This window comes from Bos taurus, chromosome 7 (assembly GCF_002263795.3).
Source record: "Bos taurus isolate L1 Dominette 01449 registration number 42190680 breed Hereford chromosome 7, ARS-UCD2.0, whole genome shotgun sequence".
In the NCBI taxonomy this organism is placed as follows: domain Eukaryota; kingdom Metazoa; phylum Chordata; class Mammalia; order Artiodactyla; family Bovidae; genus Bos; species Bos taurus.
Genome location: NC_037334.1, coordinates 19,157,606 through 19,172,719, shown reverse-complemented (window position 1 = coordinate 19,172,719; position 15,114 = coordinate 19,157,606). Strand labels below are relative to the sequence as shown.

General features: G+C 58.1%; 1 protein-coding gene across 2 annotated transcripts in view; it reads left to right on the top strand.

Moving 5' to 3' along the window:
* Nucleotides 1-15,114, top strand: part of KDM4B (lysine demethylase 4B) — a 121,084-nt gene that overhangs the window by 43,834 nt on the left and 62,136 nt on the right. For both annotated transcript variants that reach the window (XM_059888653.1, XM_059888652.1), the window contains exons 3-5: nucleotides 114-289; nucleotides 1,077-1,191; nucleotides 4,963-5,156. In XM_059888653.1, the coding sequence (XP_059744636.1) occupies nucleotides 114-289; nucleotides 1,077-1,191; nucleotides 4,963-5,156 (485 nt within the window). The remainder of the gene's footprint in view (nucleotides 1-113; nucleotides 290-1,076; nucleotides 1,192-4,962; nucleotides 5,157-15,114) is intronic.

Sequence of the window (15,114 nt, the reverse complement as noted above, 5' to 3'; positions counted from 1 at the left end):
GCTCGGTGATGTGGAGGGGGGGTGCCCAGTGCCTTGGTCTCTCTCCATCTGGCACCTGGTCCCGAGCGGCTGAGCCCAGGGAGGGGCCGCTGACCACTCTCCTGGTCTTACAGATCATTCCCCCAAAGGAGTGGAAGCCACGGCAGACGTACGACGACATCGATGACGTGGTCATCCCAGCGCCCATCCAGCAGGTGGTGACGGGCCAGTCGGGCCTCTTCACACAGTACAACATCCAGAAGAAGGCCATGACGGTCGGCGAGTACCGGCGCCTGGCCAACAGCGAGAAGTATGCGGGCTGGGGCAGACGCAGTGTCCACAGAGCCTGCCTGTGTGCCCTGGGTGGGCCTTAGCACCCAAGGCTCTCAGCCCCCAGGTTCTTGGGGGGCGAAATCCAGACCCTCACCTGACCCAGGGCCACGCATGCATGCTGTGTTGCCCTCAACACTGACTGCAGAAGGCCAGCCTTTCAGGGCCCGCCATGTCCCCTGGCCCTGGAGTGCCTTCTTGCCCCTCCTGGGATGTCTCAGCTCTGCGGCACTTCCTCAGAGGGAGGCTCCCCGGCAGGGTCTCTCCGAGCTGGTTCAGCAGGGCCCACATGGGCACACACTCCAGGAGCTCGTGGGCATTCTCCCTTTCTGTGGAGCTCCCAGCCTCCCTGGCTTGCTGAAACCATTGGTGCATTGCTGGCAGTGTGTTTGCTTCTTTGCTTTCAAACAAGCGTCCTGTGAGGCAGGCATCGTCTGCCCCCACCCCATGGTGCCTGGCCTGTCACTGGTACCGTCTGTATCTTTAAGGGGTAGGCAGATAAGAACTGTCAGAGACCAGGTCCCTCCTCCAGCTCCCATGCCCCTGGCCTGTGGTCTGATGGGGGAGTCCTGGGCCCCGAGAGCTGGTGAGACGGGGCCACTGGACACTGTTCCAGGCTGGACTGCCCGCCCAACCACCCACCTCCCCCAACGGTCGTCATACCGCGTCCTTGTGCTCTGGGGCTGTGCCCGCAGCAGGGTGGCCTGAGCTCCTCCCCTGGTCCGCCCAGCAGGCGCCCTGAGCCCCCACACCTGGTCTGTCCCCAGGTACTGCACGCCCCGGCACCAGGACTTCGATGACCTGGAGCGCAAGTACTGGAAGAACCTGACGTTCGTGTCACCCATCTATGGGGCCGACATCAGCGGCTCCTTGTACGATGACGTAAGTCCCGAGGCCACCGGGCATCTGGGTGGACTGTGAGGGCGAAGGGGCGAGTGGGCTCCCCCCAGAGGGTCAGGGCAGGGATGATGCAGGACGCTCCTCTGGGCTTCTGTTGGGGCGCTACTTACAGGTGGGGGCTGAGCTCAGGACCAGAGGGGGCGGCTGGAGGTCTGTAGACTCTTTCCTGCCAAGTCAGAGTGCAGCCTTGCCCGGACGCCATGCTCGGCCGCGGACCTCAGCCTGACCACAGGCAGTTTTAAAAAGACAGCGGCCGGCATTCCATCCCGTGTCCCCGTTGCTGTTCAGTCTCTCAGTTGTGTCTAACTCTGGCAACCCAGCAGCCTGCAGCCTGCCAGGGCTCCCAGTCTTGACCTTCTCCCAGGGCCTCTGTCAGTTCTCATTTGAGTGCTTTTCTGCTTGAGTTTCTATCACCGCATCTTCTTCGAGACCTGGGAGCTGAGTTCCCAGCCAGCCGAGCTGCCCCTCGCTGCGTCCCATCCTGTCCCTGTGCTGCCTTCCAGCCTGTGCTTCCCGAGGCCTGTCCAAGGGGTGAGACCAGACCGCTCGACCGCTCCCCTGACTGAGGCTTGATGCCAAGGCCTCGGGCAGGGCTGGTGGCCAGCAGAGTGGGACCATGTTTTGGGGGGATGGTTTGTAAATATTTGTGGGACCTCGAATATTAGGGGAGATGGTTTATAAACATTGATGGGACCTCGGATAACCCTGGGATGGACCTAATGGGGTTCATTTCAGGGCTCCGAAGCCTGACTGGCTTCTAGGTGTTCTGCAGTGGTAGGATCCAGGCCTCTCCACTCCCCCTCTGCCCCCTGCGTGCCCCACACTCTGTCGCTCTGAAGGTTGTCTGCTGAGAACACACTACTCAGCCCTGCTCCCCCGAGGGCGGCTGTGGGCGCCACCTGGTCTCGGGCTGGGAGGTAAGGGTGGGAATAAAGCCCCTCCTGAGAGAAGGGTCAGGACCCTCCGGGCGCTCAGGGGAGGAGCCTGTTAGAACCAGCGGCTTGTGTTTCCCAAGAAGCATGGGAAACATGTGACCTTGCTCGGTCCCGAGCTGAGTCGCTGCTGGTGTTTCAGCTTCACAGAGCCCGTCTGACCTGCGGCGGCTTTCCCGTCTTCTGCTAGCGGGTTTGCCTTGTGGTGCAGGGCGCCAAGGGCATTAGTTTGTTGCCTGGGAGGTGCGGGTCTGACTTCAGGTGAGCTCACCCACGTCCCCTAGGACCCAGGGAGACACCCTCATCCTGGGTCCAGTACCGAGTTTGCCCCCCACCCCTGCTTCCTCCTTCCTGGACCTTGGTTTCCCCATCAGTAAAGTGGGGCACAGCGAGTGCAGGGAGCCCTTCATTGGGGGTACCCCAGACCCTGAGCTCGTCCTCTTGGCCTTGACCCCAGAACCAGATGAGCCATAGGCCCAGCCCTCCTCTGGACGAGCACGCAGCCCCTGGGAACAGGGCAGTGCCTACTTGGGGGACACGGTCACAGATGCCCTGTCGCATGTGCTGCTGCCCAGGCCCATGACTGCCCCCGTGCCACATCCCTGCCCCCCTGCATATCCCTGCCCTGTGGGCCTCCCGTGCACCTTGCCCCATCTCCTGGCCGCACCTCTAAACACCGGGATCTGTCACCTTGTCGATGTCGAGTTTTGCAGTTACACCAGTGTGTTTTTGTACCACCAGCCAGCTCGCCCTTGGGCCAGTGTAGACGTTCCAGTGTCAGATTGATGAGGGGCTAGTGGGGCCGTGTACCTTGCACTTCCTGGGGCTCCTTGGGGTCCATTCACTGCTCCCCCTGCTTCTCTGCTTACCTCAAGGACCTCCAGACCCAGGGAGAGTGGCTTCACCTCCAGGCCCCCATTTCCCACATCAGGCCGCTGAGGCCCTGAACTGCCCTCCCTAGAGGCCAGAATCAGGGCTGGGCTCCCCCACCTCTCTCTGGTTTCATCGTGTTCACGCCTCCTCCTGGGAGCAGCTCTGGCAGAGCACCGCGGTGGGCGTCCCCAGGGCCGCATCTGGTCTCTAAACACAAAGAGGGCGATTTCCCCGGGCAGGACGGAGCCTCTGTTCTGTAACTAGCACCCTTTCCCTTCGGATGCTTAGTCCTTACAGGAGCTTCCCCAGCTCTGAGTGGGGACGTCGCGGCTCCACGGCCAGGAACCTTGCTGTGTCCCACTCCGTGTCCAGTCCCAAGCTGGTGTTAAAATCCAGCTGGCTGGCTGGCGGCCCCAGCTGCCTGTGCTCTGCGCCTCCAGCCGGCTGCCGTCCTGGCTTGGCCATGGTGTGGGCCTCCGTGTAGGGTGGGGGTGGTCAGTGTTCGCCTCCCTGCCCCGCCCAACAGCCCGGCCCCAGCTGGCCGCTCTGCTGCTCAGTTTATGGATCGTGACTTCTTGGAGGGGAATGTGACCCCAGCAGCCTGATGGGGCAGAAGAACGGAAGATCATGTGCTTGAGTACAGGGTGGGTGTGGAGTTGTGCGCCTGTTGGTCAAATGACCTGTCATTTTCCACATAGAGTTGAAAAGTTAGTGCCAGTTGGGTTGCTTTGTTTATTTGTTGAGTATTTGAGTCATTTTTTTAAACATTATTAAGATATAATTCACATACCATACAAACCACCCGTTTAAAACATGTTTGATACTGTTTAGTTGTTCAGTTGTGTCCGACTCTTTGTAACCCCATGGACTGTATAGGCTGCCAGGCTCCTCTGTCCATGGGATTTTCTAGGCAAGAATACTGGAGTGGGTTGCTCTTTTCTTCTCCAGGGGATCTTCCTGACCCAGGGATCAAACCTGCATCTCATGCATTGGCAGGCAGATTCTTTGCCACTGAGCCACCTGGAAAGCCCTATTTAAAGTGTATAATTCAGTGTTTTTTGTAGTCACGTTGTGGATGTGTAGGCCCGATGGCAGGGTGAATGCATAGTGCTTTGGGGAGGTGCCCCCTAACCTCAGGCAGCTTCTACTGGAAGTGACCCCGGGCTTCTCATGCTTATGGTGGGGGTCTGATCCTGGCCCTCCCCTGCATCCTGGGCTCCAGCCACAGCTCACCTTGTAGAGACCTACCACCAGCCCTGTGAAGTCAGGGCCTGGAATGTGGATGCGGCGTGAGGCAGGGTTGGATCTGGGGTGTGAAGGAACACCTCTGTGTGCTCAGCATCTCCCCGAGACTTCCCCAGGGACTGAGAGTCAATGGAAGCGTGTTTGACAAGTTCTCATGACAAGACAGGGCTTGTTTGCTTGTGGCATTAGGAATAGATGAGCCTGGTTGGCGGGGATCCTCCCGCGTTTGCCTGGCTCTGAGCACCATCCCGCCTCCGCGGTGGGAAGGTGCAGGAAGGCCTGTCTGGCTCATGACTGTGAGGTCCCGTTAGATGTGTCCTTTCTCCCTCTGTGTCAGTGAGCTCAAGGCATGTGAATTATTCCTCACTGGCCATGGCCTCTGCAGCGTGGCCTTCACTGCCCACGATTCCCACACAACCACGCACAGCTCAGTGCAGGACTGGGGGTAGCTGCGTCTGACCATCTGGCCCAGGGCGGGGGCTGTGCGCAGCCCAGGGTGGGTTTTGGACACCAGCCTGGGTGAGGCTGTGAGGTGCGTGGGTGTGGGGCGGTTGCTGCCTCTCGGTCCCTGTGCGGGGGTCATGCTGCTGTGGGGGGCTCAGAGGGGATGAGGTAGGTGTGTCACTGATGGCGTCTGGGGGCGAGGTCAGGGGAGCTGGGTACCCAGGGTGGCCAGCGGGCTGACCGTGTGCTCGCCCTGCAGGACGTGGCCCAGTGGAACATCGGGAACCTGCGGACCATCCTGGACATGGTGGAGCGTGAGTGCGGCACCATCATCGAGGGCGTTAACACCCCCTACCTGTACTTCGGCATGTGGAAGACCACCTTCGCCTGGCACACGGAGGACATGGACCTGTACAGCATCAACTACCTGCACTTCGGGGAGCCCAAGTCCTGGTGAGAGCAGGCAGGGAGACGCGAGGGGCTCCCCAGGTTGGGGGGATATGGCTGCCGTGCTGGGTAGGGCTCTGCCAGCCCAGCCCCCACTAGACGAGGCCACGCAAGCCCCCCGGAAACAAGCTTCAGATCCGCAGAGCTTGTGGTTTCACCCGGAGAGCCTCACACTGAACGTGCCCGTGGCCAGGCTTCCGATAGTGCCTTGTGGGGTAGTGTGGGGCTGTTGTCTTGGGGCTCGTGGGACCGCGGTTTCAGCCTCCCTGTACCTCCTTCTTGACCTCCAGGTTGGAGTGGGGTTAGTATTGCCCCTCCTGATTTCTGAGGGGTGGGATCCACTTTCTGTTTGCAGTGTGGGGGCGGGCACGCAGACCCCTGAAAGGCACTCTGTGAGTGCCGGGCCCCACAGGCTGGGCCGGATGTCCAGCGCAGTGGTCTGGTAGCTCTGAGCTGAGTGCTCCCCTGACGGCTTCTGCTGGTAGGATGGCGAGCGGCTGTCAGTGCTCCCTGCATCTCCAGCAGAGACTCCTGAGCTGGGGCCGCTGTATCTCTCTGCCTCTCCCCAGCTGTTCGGAGGTTGGTTCTGTTGTCACAGTAGTTGTTGCAGCTCAGAAGGGGACAGGAGCTGGGGAGCAGAGGGAGACACTCAGGAGCTCAGCTGGAGAGCTGTGCTCGCTTTTGTTTGGGGGGCAGCAGAGACCCAGGTGGGCCCTGGCCCAGGTGCCCTGCCTTATCCCAGCAGAGAGCTGAGCCCTGGGAGGAAGGTTACCCTCCACCCCCAAGTCATGGGGACATCCTGGGCCGTTTGCTGAGGGGTGGGGAACAGGCCCTCTGGGCAGAGGGCCCAGAAGCCAGGCCCCCCTGTTGGCCGCTGGCTTGCGACCACCTCTCCTTGCCTCTGCCATGGACAGGGCGAAGCCCCCGTGCCCCTCCCAGTCTGGCCATGGTTCCCGCTTAGTCGGGCAGGGGAAGCTGGGACGTGTGGTTTCCCAGGGCTGCTGTGACAAAGGATTACAGGTCTGGTGGCTTTACTTCCCCGCACATTCGTTCTCTGAGAGTCCTGGAGCCAGGAGGCTGACCTGGACCTCATGGGGCTTAAGCCAGGCGTGGGCAGGGCTGGTCCCTCTGGGGGCTCCAGGGAGCAGCAGCTCCTGCCTTTTCCAGCTTCTAGAGGCACCACAGCCCTGGCTTACAGCCCCTCCCTGGATCCTCACAGCCAGCAGCTCAGCATCTCCCGTCTCTCTGCCTCTGACCCTCCCCTCCCTCTTACAAGGACCCTGTGATGACACTGGGCCTAGGAATGCAGGATGGTCCCCATCTCAGGGGCCTCTACTTAACACCTCCTGCAGAGTCCTGTCTGCCGTGAGAGGTAACACGTCGTCAGATCGCAGGGCTGGGCCATGGCCGTCTTTGGGGCTGTTTTTCTGTTGGCCGCGGGCTCTCGGTTCTGGCAGCTGTGCAGCATCGTGGGTTGCTGGGCTTTTGTTACCATCCACAGGCTTCCTGTCTTCAACTTGTGTCTCTTCTTGTGTGCCTCTCTCTGGCTTCCCATGAGCCCATGATGATCGAAACCTCCAGGCACTGGGGGTATTCGTCTTTGAGAGAGATTTGGAGAGAAATTGGTGGGGTTGGTGATGGTGGCCTGAGTCTCGCGCCCGTGGTGTGGTCCTCTGCATGGAGCAGAGGGGCTTCCTGTCTGGATGCTGCCCAGAGCTGCCCCCAAGGCTCCCCGACAGCACAGCTCCCTGCGCAGCAGCACTGGGCTGGGACTGCCTGGTGGGAGGGCCCTTGTTCTGCCAGGCCCACGTTTGGGGGTTCTGGCGCCATTTCCTACAGGCATTGTGCTCCCCATGGGCCTGGTGGGCACAGTGCGGACAGATACCCAGGCTGGGGCTGCATGTGTGCATGTGAGTGTGTATCTGTGTATATGTGAATACATTTGTATGTGAGTATTTGTGTGGGTATTTGTGTTTGTGTGTATACAAACGAGTGTGTTAGTGTATATGAGTATATGTATGTGAGTGTGAACGTATACACATGGGTGTGTGTATATGAGTGTATGTGTGTATATGCTTGTCAGGTATCTATATACCTAGTGTAAGCGTGTGTGAGTGTGTGTGTATCAGGTACCTGTGTATGTGTGTGTATTGTGTGTGTATATTGTGTGTGTGCTGCTGGGCCCAGCTCCCTGGCCTGGTTGGTGGAGGGAAGAGCAGCCACCAGGGTCTCTTGAGTGGCTGTGTCCAGTCCTTTTAATTAAATGAAATTAAAAGACACTTGCTCCTTGGAAGAAAAGTTATGACCAACCTAGACAGCTTATTAAAAAGCAGAGACATTATTTTGCCAGCAAAGGTCCATCTAGTCAAGGCTATGGTTTTTCCAGTAGTCATGTATGGATGTGAGAGTTGGACTGTGAAGAAAGCGAGTGCCGAAGAATTGATGCTTTTGAACTGTGGTGTTGGAGAAGACTCTTGAGAGTCCCTTGGACTGCAAGGAGATCCAACCAGTCCATTCTGAAGATCAGTCCTGAATATTCATTGAAAGGACTGATGCTGAAGCTGAAGCTCCAATACTTTGGCCACCTAATGCAAAGAAATGACTCATTGGAAAAGACCCTGATTCTGGGAAGGATTGAAGGCAGGAGGAGAAGGGGACGACAGAGGATGAGATGGTTGGATGGCATCACTGACTGAATGGACATGAGTTTAAGATGTTGGACATGAATCTGGGAGTTGGCGATGGACAGGGAGGCCTGGCGTGCTGCAGTCCATGTGGTCGCAAAGAGTCAGACACGACTGAGTGACTGAACTGAACTGAACTGTCCAGTCCTGCCCTGACTCTGCTCCCCAATGACCACTAGATGGCGCTCTCAACCTTCCCTCCTGGCCATGGCTCCAGGCGCAGTGGTGGAAATCTCCCACGTTGTTTTTCTAGACTCCTTGCCTGGTAGGGGCAGCAATCTGTCGCCCCCACGGCCCCTTGGGAACAATGGCAGGGGGAGAGTCTGCCTCCTGGCAGTGGGACCGCTCAGCTCTGCTCAGCCTGGGTTTGGTTGGGGTCTCTCACCAGAGGGGTCCTAAGGGGAGAAAACCCATCTTTTCCTTATAAAAAAGAAAAGAAAGATTAAAAAGCAAGCCACCGCTGCTAGGTCCTGGCGTGTGCTCGGAATGGGAGCTGGAGCTTTCAGGCGCAGGGTGACCCCTGGAGACTGGGGCCCTGGTGTGTTCTCTGGGACATGCGGCTGGGGAAGAGCAGGGAGGGACCCCGCAATAGGAGTGAGCAGGTACACTGGGGTCCAGGGTGGTTGGAAAGCAGTGGGACTGGATTCGAGGGAGGTCCCTGAGAGAGTGGACGCTGGGGACATGAGGGCCAGCAGCCCTGGGTGACGGGCAGGGTGGTGTCTGGCTCTGCACACTCCCTGGCCCCCAGGACGGCCCCCAGCACCTTGACCCCTGTGCTGCACCCCTGGTTTGCTTGGGGTGGCCCCTGCTGTCCCTGCCGCCACCTGCCCCCTCCAGCCTGATTCCTGAGTGCTAAGAAGCAGCCAGAGGGGTGTGCTGAACACAGCTCTGGTTCCCTGAAGGAAGAACATTCTGGAAGGGACCTGAATCTTGGCTTCTGGTTCAGAGGGGGTGGGAGTGCACATGGGGTCCCTCACGCTGCCAGTGTGGCCAGTTCAGCTGGACAGGGTGGGGACCCCAGATGCTGGCATGGCAGCCCATGCTCCTCCTTCAGTGATCACGTGCAGGCCGTGTGTGATGCAGGTGTCAGTCTTTCCCCGCTAGGCCTTCGGTCCCCGATGCGTCCCCATCCCCAGCAGCCTTGCATGGGAGGGGGAGGGCTCTGATTACCAGGAGAGCTGGGAGCACCACGGGCATGGAGGTTCATGGCGTGTGGAGGCCACACTCCCTCCTGGGCCAACACAGACATCACCCTGGGGGCAGGGTGGCAGGGGCTGCCGAGGTGTCCTCTTGTCCCTGGGCTGGGGATTCAGGAGCCACCCAGGATCCTGGGAGGGCGGTGCCCTGCTCCCGACCCTTCCCCTGGGCCCTGAGTGTTCCCCAGTGGATCGCACGCCCACATCTGTCTCCCTGATCACACCACTGCTCTTGTGACTACAGGAGCTTAATTGCAACTATTTCAGTGTTACGGTGGCAGCACTCTCTTATAAGTGTTGACTTACTCAGGTTGCATGTCTTCCTGAGCCTTTCTGAGCCTGTTGTTACTTTGGCAGTGTGACTTGAGTGTCAGCGTGATGCAAACAGCCTGGTGTCGATAAAGTCGTGGAATTTACTCTGCGAGGCCGGCACTGTGCTGCACTCAGGCAGCGAGGCTAAGAATACCTGCAGATCTGAGGCTCCAGATCCCTTTAGAGACAGGATTTAAAATAGACCTGGCCTTCCCGCAGCCTGGACGTCGGGCAGTGAGGCCAGGAGGTCGTGGGTGGCGGGAGGTGGGCGTTGCAGTTCTGTGTGATTCGGGGACCCATCCTGTTTGGCTGGGCCTGGGTGCAGGTGGTGCTGGGTCAGCGTCCCAGGGTCCACGCATCTGCCTGGGCTCCCTGGGCAGCACGCCGCCAGAAACCATAGATGAGTGTGTGACACACCTGCCTATGCTTGCTGCCTGGACATAGGGCTGTATATCCACACGTAGGGGTGGGGAGACCGGGCGGGACCAACTGTGTTCCCTGTGGGGATTGTCCTGGCCATGACTTCGGACTCTGCGGTTGGTTTTCCCCGGCTTCCCCAGCTGCTTGTGTTTGCTGGGGAATCAGGCTCACCCAAGTCAGGGCACGGAGGAGAGGCTCTCATGTTGTGCTCAGTCCTGGGGTGTGACGGGCAGATTGCCGCAGGCAGTTGGTGGAAGGGGGTGCGGGGGGGAGAGCCTGGGTGTGGAGAGCCTGGCCTTCTCCCTGACCTTTAAGGAGCCTGAGCGCTGCTCTAGGTGTGGTGAGAATTTCTCCTTTTGACTCCTTGGCACCTGCAGTTTTTCTTTGGCATCTTTGCTCAGGGGAGTTCTGTAGGAGAGGGATCAGGCAGGCTTTCTTTTGCTGCTGGGAAATGTAATGCCAAGCAGGCAATCGGCTGAGTCTGCACTTGATACTCTGGAGGTGTGTGTGTGTGTGTGAGAGTGTGCATGTGTGCGCATGTGTGGGCATGAGTGTGCTTGTGTGCGCACAGGCACATTTGAAGGTGTGTTCCCTGCCTTGGGGCCCAGGGAGGAGGCCAACTAGTGTTCCCTGCCCTCTGGCTGCAGCTTGGGGAAAAGGCTGTAAGTTGGGCTCAAGTCTGTTGCTATTTGGGGGCGGGGGCTGCTGGGCTGCTCCCCTCCCCTCTGATGGGCGCCCTGCTGGCCCCTGGGGACCCCCCTGCAGGCCCAGCCCAGGCAGCAGCGGTCCAGTGCCCAGCTGCGCCTCCTGTCCCAGGGGACCAGCTCCTCCGCCCCGCTCCCCCACCCATCCCCTGCCTCCCTCCCTGGCCACAGGCTGCAGGCTCCCACTCCGCCTGCAGGTGGCGCTGCTAGACCACAGTGCCGGCCCCCTGTGAGGGCCTTGGCTTTGTTATCCCGGGTGGCAGAACTGGGAGTTCTGATGCTGGATGGAGCCAAGCAAAGAGACCCCAAGCGGACCCCTAAAGGCGCAGGATGCTGGCACAGGGCTGGGAGAAGCGTTTTAACAGGAGCCCAGGAGGGCTGAGCCCCTGGGGCTTATGGGAAGCACAACTGTTACCCCCCTTCACTCCGGGACCTCTCCTCCTCCCCGCATAAAGCCCTGGGCCCCTTCTTGTCCGGACCACACTGTCTTCCCTGATGCCACCAACCCCGCCTTTCTGCTTGTCAGGATTGTGTCAGAACTCTAGAACCAAGAGCTGGCCTTGGCATTCGAAAATTAACTCCTGAAGTTGGAGAGACCTTCCAGTCTCAAACCAGGGCATTGAGTATCATCAGGCTGCGAGGGTAGGGTGGCATCACTACTTATGCTGGAGGGTGAGACAGCACGCAGCTTCAGAGGGTTTTGTGTGGCGTGGCTCGGCATGGTTTGAACCACAGATCAGCCCAGTTATCGGACTGCTTCTTGCCAGCCTCGCTCGCACTGACCCTGTGGAAGCCTGGTGCTGCCCCTGCAGAGCTGGACAGCTGTGTCAGTTGACAACCCATGCCGCGGGCGCCTCGGGGTGGATTGGGCACCCAGGGGATCCCAGGGCACCCCAGGGGGCCTGTGCCTGCCCACCGCCGGCTTGGCAGTGGGATCCAGTCCGGAGGCTGCTTCCTGGAGTCTCACAGTTCTGGGGGGACAGGCACAGTTGGTGTTTGTTCAGGGGATGCAGAGTGGTTTTCACATCACGCTAGGCAGAGTTAGGTCAGCCTTCTGCGGAGGAAAATCTCACCATATGCTCTACTCCGGAGCCAGTGAGGCTGAGGGGGGTGATCCGCTGAGGTTCCCGATGATCTGATGCCTCGTGGTGAGCCTGGGCAGCCAGGCGGCACTCCGGCCCAATTGGCTTCTTGGTGAGCAGGGGTGGGAGGGCTCGTGAGGCAGGGTGCCCTGCACAGGTGGTTCACGATCCACTGAGAGACTTCCTTGTTCTTTGCGTGTTTGCCACAAGCTTGTCTGTTTACCCACTGTCTTGGTGGCATACTCCCTCCCTCTCTCTTTTTAAAAGAGTTTGTTTTTTAGAACTGTTTTAGATTTGCAGAAAAACTGAGAAGCTAGCACAGAGTCCTGTGCACCCACCACCCAGCTCCTTCTTAGTTTACACGAGGCTGGAACATTTGTTGCAGTTAATGAACCTTATGGAGATATTCTTGTTGACTGGAGTCCTGCTTCATCCAGCTTGCCTCGTGTCTCCCTGGTGTCCTCTTCTGTCCCAGGACCCCCGTGACATTCAGATGTTCTGTCTCCTCAGGACCCTCTGGGCTGTGATAGTCCTCAGACTTTCCTTGCTCTTTTTTATTTTTTAGAAATTTATTTTATTGAAGTATGCACAGCAAAGGGATTTAGTTATATATTTATATTTATATATATATGTACACACACACCCACGCTTTCCATGTTCTTTTCCATTGTGGTTTACCGTAAGGTATTGAGTATATTTCCGTGTGCTCTACAGTGGAGCCTTGTTGTCTGTCCATCCTATACATAATACTTTGCATCTGCTCATCCCAAACCCCCACTCTACCCTTCTCCCCTTGGCAACCGTAAGTCTGTTCTCTGTCTGGGAGTCTGTTTATTTTTCATAGATAATTTCATTTGTGTCATATTTTAGATTCTATTTAAGTGCTATCATACGGTATTTGTCCTTCTGTTTGATTTGCTTCATGTAGTACGATCCTCTGTAGGTCCATCCATGTTACCGCAAATGGCACTATTTCATTCTTTTTACTGGCTGAGTAATATCCCGTTGTATATATAAACCACATCTTCTTTATCCATTCATCTGTGGATGGACAGTTAGGTGGTTTCCGTGTCCTAGCTATTGTATATAGTGCTGCAGTGAACACTGGGGTGCGTGGATCATTTCGAATTATAGTTTTCTTTGGGTATATGCCCAGGAGTGGGGTTGCTGGGTCATGTGGTAACTCATTTGTGCTTTTTTGGGGGGAACCCTTATGCTGTTCTTCACAGTGGCTGCACCAGCTTACCTTCCCACCAACAGTGGGGAAGGATTCCCAGGCTTTCCTTGTTGTTGATGCCCTTATGATTTTGAGGAGGACTGGGGTCAGAGATTTTATAGAACTTCCCTCCGTGGGGGTTTGTCTGGTGTTTCTCTCACCGTGGCACTGGGGCGCTGGATGTGGGGGGAGGACACAGGTGAGGGGCCGTCTCATCCATCATCTTGGGGTGCCTGTCGTCAGCATGACTCTTCCCTGCTGGTGTTGACCTGGGTCCCCCGGCTGAGGTCATGCTGGTCAGGTGTCTCCATTGTAGAGTCATGCCACCCCCTTCCCATACTGTCTCCCTTTGGAATATTCTTTTTTTTTTCTTCAATACCTCAAATTTCAGAAAAGAAAAGAGAATAGTGAACAGAACAGCCTAGTGCCCGATACCCAGATTGGACAGCTGTGGCCGATCGGGCGTCTTTCATCTCTGTCTTCCTCCCCGTTCCCTCCTGCTGGGCGGTCTCCATTCCCTGCTGCTCCATAGCTGATCCCGCAGATGGACATCTCACGGTGCCCAGGAGCGGGCCTGCTGGGGCCTCAGTTCAGGGCCTGAGGCAGAGTCGAGTGGTGGCGGGCCAGGCCCCTGCCTGGGGCTCTGGAGAAGGTCCACTTGGCACTGGGGGTCCTCTCACGCTTGGACCCTCTGGCTTAGGGTGGGCCCAGTGCCTATCCAGGGCTCACCTGATTAGGTCAGGCCCACCAGGGTCACCTCCCTATTTGAGGCTCTGCTGATCTGGGGCCTCAGTTGTAACAGCCAAGCCCCCTCTAGCGGCACTGAGAAGGGTGTTGGAATGACCGAGTGCAGGGGCCTCGAGAACGGTGCCTGTCATGGTGCGTTCCCTTCTTGGTGGACGTTTTTATCATGAGACGTAACACAGAACAGAAAATCACATGAAATGTACTTGTCCAAGGAAAGATGATTGCACGCAGTTTATCAGATGGCTGCCCCGTCCACCTCTGTGTGAGCCCCCGGGAAGGACAGTGTTGGAAAATGAACTCCCTCATTCCCTGTCCCGGGCCCCCTTCCTTTGTGGCCCCATCCCCACCCGTAGAACTGAGATCATCCTCTCGATTCTGGTGGTCTTGTCACTGCTTCTCTGGGCTGTTTTCCACGTGTGCTGAGTCCCTGGGGGATACGGCTGCATGCCGGCTGGGTTTGAAACCCCAAATCACGGACTGATTGGTCTTCTGCGTCTCTGCTCTGCGTCTGTGAGGGTGTGTCCTGCCACGTGTGGTGACACCATCCATCTTCACCGGCTGCAGCATTTTCTGTCGTGTGGCTGCGCCTCCATCTGCGTGTCTGTCCCCTTGTGGGTGGACATTCGGGATGTTTCCAGTTTGGGGCCTGGCCACACTTCGTGCTACCTTTTACCTGCTGCTCGTGAAGAAGTCAGTCACTGTACGTGACGACATGACACGACAAGAAATAGCTACAGCAGTAGCCGCGTTGTCTTGCCCGCAGCTCCTTCACAGACAGGACTGGATTGGTGAGACCGTGGCTGGGGAGTGGTGGGGCTGGGGCCGGGCCCAGGCTGTGGGGTGAGCCCACATTCCTAACCACTGCTCCGCCCTGCCCCTTGAAGCATCATCCTGCAAACCAGGCAGGTGCTCCCATGGGGACAGCGTGTGTCCCAGTTGGCAGAGGTGGCTCAAACTCCGAGGTGTGGGAGAGAGTGGATCCTTTTCTTATAGTCCCCCAGACATCTCTGAATCAGGCCTGCTGAGCTGAAATCAAAGCCTGCGGATCCTTGTGAGAAATGGGGGAGCTACAGGGCTCTGGGACCCAGGCCAGCAGAGGCTCTGCCGCCTTAAACACGTGGCTCCTGAGGTCACCCTGGGCAGACATTCCTATGGGGCAGAGGGAGGCGTGTTCCTGAACTGTGATGGGTGGGCCGAGGGAGTCAGTACCTGGCTTCTGCCCACGTCTCCTTGGCCAATGCTGGGTCATGGGGCTATACCTTCCGGCACTGGAGCCTGGGAGCCATGGTCTGACCATGTGTTGGGATCGCAGGGAGGGAAAAGGGCAGGTGAGCCATAGCTTTGCTGCCTGTGGATGCTGGACAAAGGCGGTTTTGAGGTTATAGAGGAGCTGGGTCAGCTCAGGCCCTGACAAGGTGCTCACTCTGGGCCGAGCATGAACCACACCAGGGCAGATGCCATCTGTCAGGGCAGGAGCTTGTGTGTGTAGCCCCGCTGTCCCCCATGCCCACCCCTGAAGGGGCATAGGGGGCCAGGCAGGAGGCAGGTAGCAGCTGGGACCACTGAGATGGATGGAGGCAGGAAGGCTGCTGGGCTGAGGCTT